Source organism: Cupressus sempervirens, chromosome 3 (genome assembly GCF_028749045.1).
Source record: "Cupressus sempervirens isolate cs-2001-9-10 chromosome 3, ASM2874904v1, whole genome shotgun sequence".
NCBI classification, from domain to species: domain Eukaryota; kingdom Viridiplantae; phylum Streptophyta; class Pinopsida; order Cupressales; family Cupressaceae; genus Cupressus; species Cupressus sempervirens.
This window is the reverse complement of record NC_143120.1, coordinates 169549947-169562823: the sequence shown is the minus strand read 5'-3', so window position 1 is coordinate 169562823 and position 12877 is coordinate 169549947. Positions and strand designations below refer to the sequence as shown.

Sequence of the window (12877 nt, the reverse complement as noted above, 5' to 3'; positions counted from 1 at the left end):
AAAACAGTATAAGGTAAGTATCTCAACCTATTGTACCAATTAACATAGTGGACTTATTGCGAAGTCGTATGAAGGGAACATGGAATATTGCATGCTATGACCCAATATAAGTCTGGTGATAATAAAGTTCCAATAACCCAACTTTCATTGTTGGGCTACTAGGTGATTGATCCCATTATAATGATATGTAGCACAACAAAGAAGACAATTGAAGTCAATATGGAGATCTCTTGAAGAACTCTCATGAATAAACTTGTTTATGGTAGGTATGGCATGAATGTGCTTTGGAAGACACGTGATAAAGTCTTGACAAGCCAAGCACTCAGCCTCAAACTTTTCCACTGGTGGTTTCACATCAATAAGGTATTAAGATACATTGAGTAGAAATGGGACAAAAAGGTAATTATTTGAAACCAATCATTTTTCGTAAACTTTTTCATAGTTTCGCTGAGGAAAGAAGTGTATGATGTAGTGTTCAATTGAGGTTGGATGGTTAACTTACAACCTCTAACTATGCCTCTTAAATAACATGCATTTATGTCTTAGTTGTACTGTGTGATATACATCAATAATTTGTGATTTTCCACATACAGTGTCTATATATAGTTTTTTTTTTCCCTACAATCGTCAAATAAATTTATTAGGACCTAATCTCTTAGTTACCCGGGTTCACCATTTTGGCGCAGGAACCCTACCTGGGTTCAAACCAGTTCAAAATTATGTTCCGATTCAACCTAGGTTTGAATTTACCTGGGCTGGTTCGACCCCGCAGCCCAGAATTCAAACCCGAGCGAATTTGGGCTGCCCAATTCGAACCCGTGACGAATTTGGGACAAATTTCGCTGATGGGTGACTTCAAATCATTTTTTTATAACCAATTTTATAATTTTTGAGGTCTAGTTGCCCTAAAAAGTGAATGTAAAGAGGTGGGATGTAGATGCAGAGTTGGCGGACTTGGATATTTCTACTTCTCGGCTTACAATTGAAGACTTAGAAGATTTTGATGCCCATACTATAATTGTTGGTGTTGATCCCATTGGCCTTTGCTCCATTGGTGTTGATGAATATTAAAATCTTATACATTATGATTACTTGACTTGAAGTTGAAACAATGATACTTCAACTTGCTGTTATGATTCATGGATAATGATTTACTTTTAAGTTTTAATGTTTTCAACCTCTAGTGTTGATCTTTATTCATGATGCTATGACTACAATTAACGTGTATAAAGTTTATGCCTATGGTGTTTTTGTTGATTAAATGATTAACTTAGTTTACATCATATGATTTTATGATACTCTATGCTTCTAGGCCTCATAAATATGTATATATATAATTTTTTATAATTTTACATGTTTTCTGTATGAATGAACCCAAACGAACACAAAACCCTTTCCAAAATTTTGTTGTAATGGCGAACTGACTCTTCAAATCCGTATTTCGGACCAAAAATTTTAAAATTTTCATCAATCTTTAAAAATATTTTTCTGCATTATATCATATGTTTGGAACAACCTAAATCTAACACTTGTTTCTCATCACCTCTGTTTTCAACTTTGTTGCATGAAAGAAAGTAGTGAAACATATCTTTATTTTAACCTTTATAGACTATTGTAGTCTCGTGGACCTCATTAAAATCGCATTCATTTATTCATTCATATGCTATCTATGCATTATTGTTTTTCATAGTTTGTTTTCTCCTTCATCATTTAATCCTTAAATCTATGTTCTCTCTACATGACCAAACCTATTTTAAAGCTAACACTATATTAGTTTCCTTTATACAATAAATCAATCTTTCCATCTTCATAAACCATGGCATCTACTTGGTCTTCTTCATCAAGAATTACAACTAACTCTTCATATGCATTCTCATAGTTTGAAAAAGTCGCAGAGAATCAATGAGAAAACAATTTCTCACAAGTAAGACAGACTCCACACATTTTGAGGGCTTTTACTTGCCCGAAAAGCTCACCGAGTTTGACAAAAACTCAGATTTGGAGCTTTTACAAAAACTTCACAAGGTATGTGAGAACTTCTCAGCTACATCTATATAATGCATATCAACGTCAAAACAAAAGGCTTATTTGGTTGTTGTGACTTCTTGTTTTCTGCTCACACCACAAAGCACCCTTCCAAGGTATTGCAAGGTCATTTGCAAGGATCATACCCAAGCTTGAGGTAGGAGACCTCATTGTGTCTGAATTGGACATTTACTAGAATGCAAGGGGCAAGCTATTCTTTTCAAACTTGGCCAGGACAAGAATTCTAGAGTCTTTCACAGCAAAAATTACATTAAAACCTCCCAATTACAATGGTTTCGTTTACCGAAAAAAGAAATATACAAGGCTGCATTATGCCAAAATCAATAAATGTTGCCAATATAAATGAGGATGAAATTCATTAGTATTAAAGTGCTTTAATTTGTATCATATCAAAAGTATAATGCAACAAAGATATTTGAAGGGAAATTTCCCAGATCTTTTCATGCCTGAAAAGGATCATGTAGCAGTACGTCTTCTTCCTAATATAGAAAGACCTTATTTGCTCCTAGATCACACACAACTTTAGTTTTTAAAATTATTAGTATATAGTATATACATCTACAAATAGGGTCTTCCTACATTTGCAGAATAGATGTAGCATACAATTATTTCCAACCTTAAAAACTAAGCTTTTCGTAATGAATAAATTTCTTATGCAAGATTAAATCTTATATCCAATCTCAAATTCTATTTACCAAGCCTACCTTCAGTATAGGAACTGTCAAATCTGGATGTTGATGTCGTGCAAGTATCTCAAGCTCTAATGAAATAGAACGCACCTGTAAGATTCAAATGACAATATATGAGCATAAGTTTGTCTCTAGAAAGGTTGTATTCTGACAAATATCAGCTAAAGGTGAGGATTCCATCCACAATTGCTCAAAACACTATAATTATAATAAGCCAAGTCACAGGATTCGCCGAATTTCATCAAGTTCGAATTTCAGTGAGTTTTTACCCTTTCCGAACTTCTTCCAAATTTTATGATATTTAATATAATATTATTATTTTAATATTAAAATAAAATTGAATTATTTGGTTTAATTATTTAGCAATGCCAAACTGTTTTGACAGTTTTGTGGATATATTATTATAATTAAAAATAAATAAATTTATATAAGTAAAAATTTAATTATGTTTTTTCCGAAATTTTACCCTTGCCGAATTTCATCCAAATTTTATGCTCGACAAACTCAAATTCAAATTCGAACCTTGTGACTTAGGTAATAAGCACTACAACAGCAAGTACCTATACAATGTAGAATAAAAAAAATCAATACAAAGCTCATGTGTGTAATTTGATTCCATGCTATGCAGACATGACAACCTTCTAGTATTTTACTGAAAGATGTTGCCAATTGGGTGTATTATTGAGCTACATTAAATAATTTCACTAAGGTTGCCATTTTAATTAAAATATTTTATCATGCACCTCATTGTTCTAGCTCATTGGATAGAGAACAGAAAGTTTTCAATTTCGAAAGGCTTTAGACACTCAAAAGTGACTTCAAGTGCCGAAAATGATTACAAAGTAAATTACATCACCTTTTAGAGTTACAAGGCTTAATAAATTGACAAAGTGATTTTCCAAGGGAGTCTTCCGAAAGTTCCCTATAAAGCATATAAGATGGGGGAATGAGAGCTCATTTGGTTATTAATTTATTATTTTCTAATCTCTTCGAGAATATCCTAAGTGGTTATGGAGATTTGGACCGGGTCCATCTGAATCTTCCTGATGGAAAAAACTTTCTTGAAGAAGACTAGCTATTGTGGTGAAAGATCTACTATAGCCAGAATTTGTTGGAGATATCTGAGGTTATCCACAGCGTTTTCAGATTTGGTATTTCTCTGTGTGGTATCTCATAGAGTCTGGATTACAGGAGATTTTAGCGCTGGAGTTTGGAGGGTTCAATGGGGATATGATGCAAGAATCACCTTCCTTTGAAGGTTGTACAATTTCAGCGAGAGGCCGTACCTGCAAGAGGGACATAGGGTTTTAATAAGGTGCATCTAACTCTATTTGAGAAGGGTTTCCTGTTCATTTGGGTTCACCCAGCATGGAACAGCTCAAAGGAACCTTACTCGTGACAAAAAGATCAAAATTTGAAGTTTGGCATCCGGAGTAAGGGTTTCCTGTTGCTGGTTATAATTGCAAAATAAATATTACATACTCCAAATTTCATGGGTATGTTTGAAATATAGATGGACTACTAGCAAAGTACTCTCCGAGTTACAAAAACTAACTGAGTTTTCTACCTTGGCAAGTTTTTATGACTTTTACCGGCACGAAAAACTTGTAAAATTTTTGGCAAGAACTTGTCAAGTACTCGCCGAGTTTTTGTTAAAAACTCCGTCATTGTTCTATAACAGCAGCTAAAGGCAAAAAACGGCCCAAATCAGTTTCATTTCTCATTTTTTCACTTGTATTTTGCGGAGAGGGGAGAAGTCTTCCAAACACTTGCAAACTGATTTCAATCGATTTGAAGCAGACTTGAGGCGGGTTTGAAGCACATTTGTAGTGGGTTTGGAGTGGAGCTTTTGAAGAGGATGACATAAATGATTTGAAGAGGCAGGCTATGGAGGAAGGCATGGATTTGGTTTCACGTTGGATGATATTGAGTTGAACGAGTAGTCACTGCTAGTGCCAGGAGAAGCTAGAGGCAAAGCTATATCTAGGATTCAGGACAAGCCACAAACTGAGTTACACATACCAAGCAAGAAGGTAATCATGGCTAGTGCAGACTTCTAGGATTAGACCCTCTAGTTATACCTCTCCCTTAGTTTTTATTCGAACTAAGAAAAGGAAGATGCAACTGAAATGATGTATTTACTTTTAGTTTTACATAATGATAAAGTACTTACTATTTTGCTTCCAGCCATGAGTCTTCCTCAAGACAATGCAATTTTGTACCCTCTTTGTATTTAAGCTTGTGTTCTCATTTATTGACTCGTTGGATGTATCTTCGCATTGGGTTTTGCAAAAAAATGCATATCTAATTAAATTTAAGCAATTTTTTAAGTTGCCGAGCTTTTTCTGATAAGTGGTCATGCTTTCCCGAATTTATTTTTCAGACCTTGGCAAGTTTTTGGCTATGGTCAGTTTTCCGGTTATGGTTTGAAATGTCCTGTTGGTGGTTATCATTGGAAAATAAATATTACATACTCCAGATTTAATGGGTATGTTTGAAATGGCATTGTAATGTGTTGATTTGGGTAGTGTTTATTTTTATACAACATTGTGAAATTAGTTCTGAAAATACTTGCAAGTTGTGGGTGATTCTGGCGTAGTGTATTTAATATATTTTTATTCTTTTAATTGCTGCAAATGACTTATTATTAAAATAATTCCTGTATATCCGTCAATCTCTCCAAACAAATAAAAACCAGTAAACAAAACAAAAAGTAAACAAGTATTCATATTGAAATCTGTTATCACTTCAACTATGATGGTTCGAACTTGCGATTAAGGACTGTAAGAAACAACTAATGGTAAGATACACTTGACTCTTGGCTACTAACAACTTGTGGGAGACTATTTGTAATTGTTCTTCTAAGGCAAACGGTTAACTAGTTTACCTAGGTTTTGGATTGTAATTTCTTTAGCTGCAATATTTTCTGCTGCTACAGATGCCTCTCCTTATTCAACTGTTACTAGAATTTCATTATCATTCTTAAAGAACTTTCAAAAGGGGACTTGTTCTCCACCACATGAAATATATCAAAGCCAAAATGCCATCCTGAATAATGTTAGTGAATGTTTTGATAGTTCTAGTGTGGGTTGTTAATCCTAAGCCACATGAAATAATATTAATCTAAGGAAAGCAGCAAAAACTAATTCATATCCCAAAAGTTCTAGAGATTGATAACATCACTGGCATTTGCACCAAAAATGTTGAGTGCTACCAGTTCCCTCTAAACCTACTACAACTCACACTCGCATACATTTTAGGTATTTGCTACTGACAATATTTCAATATCATATATGTTCCGTATTTCAAGATTTTCTGCATGCCACAAGCATGTTTTAATTCTTTAGCTTGACAAGTCATGGTCTAGTCGAAGGCATATCACAGTATGCAAAAGAAAATCATATTCCTCATCTTAAGATGCATTTTTGTAGATCAACAACAACATTGCAAGTTGAAGGTATATGTATTCTGTTTAAACAACAAATCAATTAATCATAATTGCATTAAAGGCAGTATCGTACTGGCTCCTCTAGTAATTGCAAGATATCCTGAACAGCACCAATAGAGGAAAGTATAGCAGCAAGTATGTTCGGCGCATGAGGATTGAGTGTCAAGTGGCGTAGTTGACGACATAACGAATTAATTATATAATCCAAATTTGCCACCACCATATCCTTTACCTGTTGGCAAAACAAAATGAATCAACACAATTCAATTAAGAGGAAATAAAATAGGGTCAATTCCAAAAGATCCAAAACCCACCGATGAATAACCAGCAAATGTGGAAAGCACTCTGAGTGCAACATCTGCTGCACCCCGTATTTGGTAATTTGAACAGACAAGCTTCTCCAACAACAAGCAAAGGGACGAATACAAGAACCCACTGGTTTCAAAAGATTTCCCAAGTGATATTCCAAATACACCAAACCCCTCTAATATAACCTGTACAGTGAAAATAAAGTGTATAACATTGGAGAAACTAAGATGAAGTGATACAGAAGTGCTTTTGACTTTTTCATACACATAAAAACGATTCTAATCTACACAAGCAATGTGGTCCCAAAGCTACAGAGAGAACAAAACTTCCATAAATATGTACACTAATGTACCTGTTGCAGCATTGCAGTATCCTGGAAAAAATGCCAAGGCAATTGCTGATTGCCTAAATTTTGTAACATACCAGGTGACGATAAATCAATAGGAAGATCCCAAATTTCAGAAGATATGTACTCATCCAATACACTACAAACACACTCAATAAGATGCTGACATAAATCTGTTCCTGCATTCAATTCCCACTTTTTTTGAGAACATAAAATATTCTCTTTTACATAGTCATTCAGACCACACTTATCACTGTCTGAAACTCCTGTCATTATCCCTGTGCTCTTTACTTGTAATATGCTTGTACTTTTGAACAAACTTGTGTATGTGTATGTAGCCCTACCTGATGCACCATAAATAATCTCATTTAAAACACATACTGAAGTAGCTGCATCACGTAGAACACGGCCTGAACCATGACTGCTATACCAAGTCTGCCAATCTTCTTCTCTGTAGTCTCTTAAGCGCATCTCTGAAATATTGTGACGAAGAGACTCTAGTGGTGTCTCTATTAGATTTGATAAGGAAATTGCATCTGGACAACCTAGATTTTTGGAATATAGATAAAATTCAGAAAGAAATATAATTACAATATTGTAATGAACAATGATCATTAACACTTTATTCAACTGAAAAGTAGAAGTATTAACACAAGTGCTATACCAGTCACAGCAGATAGCCCTGCAAGCCTTATAATCGCTGCAATCAATTGATAAAGTTTGTGACCACCAACATGGATAAACCAAGGAGGCATTCGGGGTAGCTGTTCATCTATTGGTGAATTTTCAAAGTATCTAATCAACTCTAACTCCTCTGATTGCAAAGCGTGAGAGTCCAACTTCTTGCTTGAAGCTCGCGATAAAGAAACACCATTTTTCTCTGTAGTAATATCCGAGTTCAGCTCTGAAATCACATGTAGATGCCCTGATGACTGTGTCTTATGATGTACCAGTTCTTCAATTGGACCAGTAAATGCTGAAGAGTGGCTCAGGAATTGCCTCATTACGTCAAAAAAGCGACCTATTGCACCCTGCATGAGCTTATTTAAACATTACAAACCCATGGGTATAAAGGAAAATGAACAACGCATCACAAATAAGAAAAGTATCCCATTATTCAATGAACCATTCACGGCAAGTAGAGAATCAACTAGAAACACCAGAATTGACCTAAACTTGGCTTGTTCTTGGTCTACAAAGTTGCGATTGAGAAGATGGACTGAGAAAACCATAGAAACATAATTCATCAAGCAGAAATATGCCAATACAAGGGAAGAAAGCCAGTGCAAACGGAGCCATTCCATAGAGGGCATGTGGGGATTTGAGCAAATGGATTAATGCAAGGACAGTTAAACAAAGATACAAACATTTTGACATTGAAGATCATACTTTTAGTTGTAGAGCTTTTAATTTATCAACCTATCACTAAAACAAAATATCATCCCCAAAGCAGTACAGATTACAATCACCAATGGATACCAATCGAGAAAAATCCCCATTACAAACTTGCTAGGTACAAACACAATAAAGATGTAGTAATTACATTATAAGGACTAAAAAACTAAGAGCATACTTACTGGTGAGAATGAAAAGATAGAGTGACATGTTATATAAATCAACGGACACATGCTCAAGAAAAAGCCCCATTACAAACCTACTAGGTACAGACAAAATAAATTAATAGTATTTACATTATAAGGACTAGAAAACTAATAGAAAACTGGTGAGAACGAACAGATAGAGTGACATGCTATATAAATCAAGGGACACATGTCCCATCAAGGTGAAATTTGGATCTCTTAATACGATTAATAACTAGTTGTGATTACATACATCTATAACAATTTCAACAGCCTAGGACATATAATACTATACCAAATAAATTGTTATGCATATACTAATTGGTAGATATAACTTCATGTGACCGCCCCCACTACAAATAGGTATGGGTGCTAGTCCTGGTTCAAGTGCACTGGAAGTTCTCCTAGGGTCTATATATGCGAACACAAATCCGCTTCCAAAAAATGCATTGAGAAAAGAAAAACAGTTTTTTTCAGCATAGTTAAGCTTTGTAACTTCCAAATACATGGTTTCAATATTTACCAAGTACATTTGAGTTCATAAGGTCGTCAAGTGACTCGCACTTGAACACATATGAACATAAAACCCACACTGTAATGTTCCTGTCATAAAATAAATTATTAATTAAACTTTCGTCAATGGGCCAATTGATTTAGTATATCTTGGACCCATTTTTGTTTTAGTTTCCATAGGTAAGTGTAGCCGTCGGCTATCTTTATACACCCTCGAAAAGGTTTTGTCCACAGGTATTTAAACATGGCTTCTAGGTAGTCAGTGGTATGAGATTTGAATTATTTCTTGGTACTGCAAATTCCCATTGGGATTCTCTGTTGTTCACTATTTCAGAAGTGAAAGATCTTCCCTACTTGGCTCACACAGTTTGGTGGGATTCAACCCTCACCCTATTTCGTTGCATGTAATAATTCTCTCAAATCCGGCAAATCGGAGCACATCTTGTAGCAAATATAAATTGAAGGATTATATGTGTTCAAATCTTCATTCTTGTTTGGATTTCTTTCATGAATTCGGATCTATAAGTTTTTGGTTGTAGGACTTAGCATTCCCCTTCGATCCGCACACCATCCGTTACCGTGGCTTAGCACAACTCACCATACATCTGCCCACCACCACACTACACGGCCATTTGGGCCTACCGTACGGCCATCCACCCCTATTGTCTCCATCGTACGGCAAACATTCTATTTCACCACAGTACAGACTATCTCAACAACCATACAGCCCACTCCACCGACCATATGGCCTTCTTGTGTGCCTATTGTTTGACACCGTACGGCCTGTACCACCCTACCATACGGCCTAGTGCCTCATCACTGCACAATCTTACCATTCCTTTCCCCCACAGACACGTTTTCACCTCTAGGATCATCAGACTCATTTTCTAAAGTGATTACTAGATAGGAACATTACAGTGGTATAAGAGCTTCAATCCTACCAGCTTGTGGATAGTGAATGAGAATTTATAGCCAGAAGAGAAGATGTCATTCAGTTGATAGAATGGCAGCAGAACCAGAACCCATGGCTGCCGAGCTTGCAACACTACTAAAAGAACTTGCAAGGAATCAAGCACCGATCAATGATACTCACGACTCATGGAAGAACCTCTCAAGAAATTGGCAAACAATAAAATATACAGTCAATGAAATAGTCATAGAGCGGATTTTACGTCGAGAAAAGCAAACCCTCATCAAACATGCTCACGACCTTCCATGTCGTTTTTTCCCCCACGGACAGAGGCACCACATGGATGGAAGCAACCAACCTGTGTGGAAGTTCAAGAACAGTTGAGAGTAGACTAGAAGAATGCAAATTTTGATTAAGATATATCTTACAAAGACTATGCATATCTGAGAATGAGATATTCGAGAAGTGGAAACCGAGGATATTTTAACGATGATCTCAGAAGGAAGTGGAGCAAAGTAAATTTGTCTCCATTTGACGGATCTGGATCCATATCTGCACAAGTGTGGGTAATAAAGGGCAATACTTACTTCCAGCTTAATCCTATGCCAGAAGAAGCAATTAAATTTGCGGCATTACACTTGGAGGGAGTAGTGCATGAATGGTGGCGTCACGACATCATCACATTGGGGCATGACCAAATTAATACCTATGTGGAATTCACTAAGAGATGGATAGATCAATTTGATGGTAAAGATCCAGAACTTAATTTCAAAGAATTGGCACAATTGTAGCAAACTACATCGGTTGATCAGTACATTGTGGAATTCCAGAAACTCTTTGTTTTGGTCACGAACATTTCCAAAAGAAGACAGATAGTGCTCTTCATGGACGGACTAACAGAACCATTGAAGGGTTTGGTAAAAGCGTTCAATCCTACTACCCTGTCAAAGGCCATTAAGAAGGCTCAAAGTATGGCATCTTCATCAATATCATCCTCTTGAGGCTACTCACATTCCAAACCATCGGTGTTTCCCAGAGAGAAAGATAGTAAACCTTCGCTGAGGAAGCCATCATTAGACAAAGCTACCAGATAGGAGCTCCAAAGGAAGAAAGTATGTTTCAACTGCAAAGGACCATGGCAACCTAGGTACGGATACCTTGGAAAAGGAAAAATTCACTACAATGAAGTCATGTTCGATGATGAAGACAAACAGGGAGATCTACCCTCCGAAGACAACCATCCCCACGAGGACACCAAAATGGTTAGTCTGAACTGTACAAAGAGATTTGCAGCATTAGTACAGCACAGAGGAACTATCACCTTAGCTGGGAGCCCAAGGTGTACGGTGTTTCATGTTCAGGTAACCCTTCAAGGACAAAGAGTCATGATGATGCTTGATAGCGAAGCCACTCTAAACTACATAAACTCATCTATGGTGAAACAAACAGGTCTACCTACTAAGACACACACAGGACTCCAAATCAAGGACGTCGGAGCGACCCTTCTACCCTATCACACCTTGTTCCCCAACTAAGTATCACCATGGCTAACCACACGGTGACAGAGGATTTCTTCATAGTGGACCTAGATGATTATGGAGGTTATTCTAGGCATACAGTGGATGGAGACACTTGATGAACACACTCAGAGCTTCAAACGAATGGACTTCACTTTTGTTGTCGATGGGAAGAAGGTTGTTCTCCGCGGAATGGCCAATGAGGGACCGAAGGAAGTTCAACACATCTGATGGAAGCAATCTTTCAGCATGATGACCTTGCTTGGGCTCCACACTATTTTGTCTCAGCAGAACCCATGAAAGGACAATGGACACCTCCCCAGGATGGCAATCTTCAAAATATCTTGAGTGCTCATGATGAAGTTTTTATGGACATTCCTCCAGGCATACCTCCTCATTATGGGATTCAACATACTATCGAGCTAGAAACAAGCACCAAGCCAATCATAACCACACCCTACTGCCATCCCAAGAAACTCAAATATGAGATTGAAAAGACGATTCAGGAACTACTTGAGAAAGGATGGATCTGTCCCATTTCTAGCCCTTTTGCATCATCGATGGTATTGCTCAAAAAGGACAAGACGATGTGCATGTCTGTGGACTACCAGGCATTAAACAAAAACACAATAAATAATAGATATCCTATTCCCAGGATCAATGAGTTGTTGGATGAATTACATGGTGTGGTTTATTTTCAAAAATAGATCTTTGTTTCGGATACCATCAGATCTGCATGAGGAAAGAAGATGTGGAAAACACGGCCTTTTGTTGTCACTACGAACATTATGAGTTCCTGGTCATGCCCCTTAGATTAATGAATGTGCTCACAAGATTCCAGTCATGCATGAATCACATGTTCAACAAACAATTGCGTAACTACTAACTACTTACTGGTATTCTATGATGATATCATTATTTATAGCAAGACATGGGAAGAGCACCTGAAGCCTCTGGATGAAGTCCTAAGGATCATGAAGGATCAATCTTTGTTTGCCAAGAGATCAAAGTGCAAATTCAGTAAATATGGAGTACAGGTTCATCAGGAGAAGATTCAAGCTATCCTTGATTGGCCTCCCCCAAAATCATTCTCTGAGTTGCGAGGGCTATTTAGATTGTGTAGTTATTACCAGAGATTTGTAAAAGGATTTTCTCAGCTCAACAGCCCATTCATGGATCTGACAAGAAATGACTTCTTCCAATGGAATGAAAAGGCGCAATGCACTTTTGATAAGTTGAAAGAAGTAATAAGCACTTGTCCAGTACTCACCTTACCTGACTTCACTCAACCATTCATTTTGGAGTGTGACACATCTGGAAAAGGCATTGGCGTGGTACTGATGCAAGATCGACACCCCATAGCCTACGAGAGTTGGAAACTTACACAAGTTGAGTGTCTATATTCCATTTATGACAGAGGTGTTAGCCATCGTTCATGCACTAACCAATTTCCAACAGTGTCTGGTGTGTGCAAAGTTTGTTGTCCATACTTATCATAATAGTTTAAGATATTTTCTAA

At 36.8% G+C, this 12877-nt stretch overlaps 1 protein-coding gene across 6 annotated transcripts in view; it reads right to left on the bottom strand.

Annotated features, from left to right (window-relative positions):
• LOC149565304 (uncharacterized) overlaps positions 1 to 12877 on the bottom strand; it is a 187644-nt gene that overhangs the window by 69498 nt on the left and 105269 nt on the right. For all 6 annotated transcript variants that reach the window (XM_089818838.1, XM_089818835.1, XM_089818840.1 and 3 more), the window contains 5 exons: positions 7503 to 7869; positions 6845 to 7383; positions 6498 to 6677; positions 6257 to 6415; positions 2751 to 2825 (listed from right to left, as the gene is read on the bottom strand). In XM_089818838.1, coding sequence (XP_089674964.1) covers positions 2751 to 2825; positions 6257 to 6415; positions 6498 to 6677; positions 6845 to 7383; positions 7503 to 7869 — 1320 coding nt within the window. The remainder of the gene's footprint in view (positions 1 to 2750; positions 2826 to 6256; positions 6416 to 6497; positions 6678 to 6844; positions 7384 to 7502; positions 7870 to 12877) is intronic.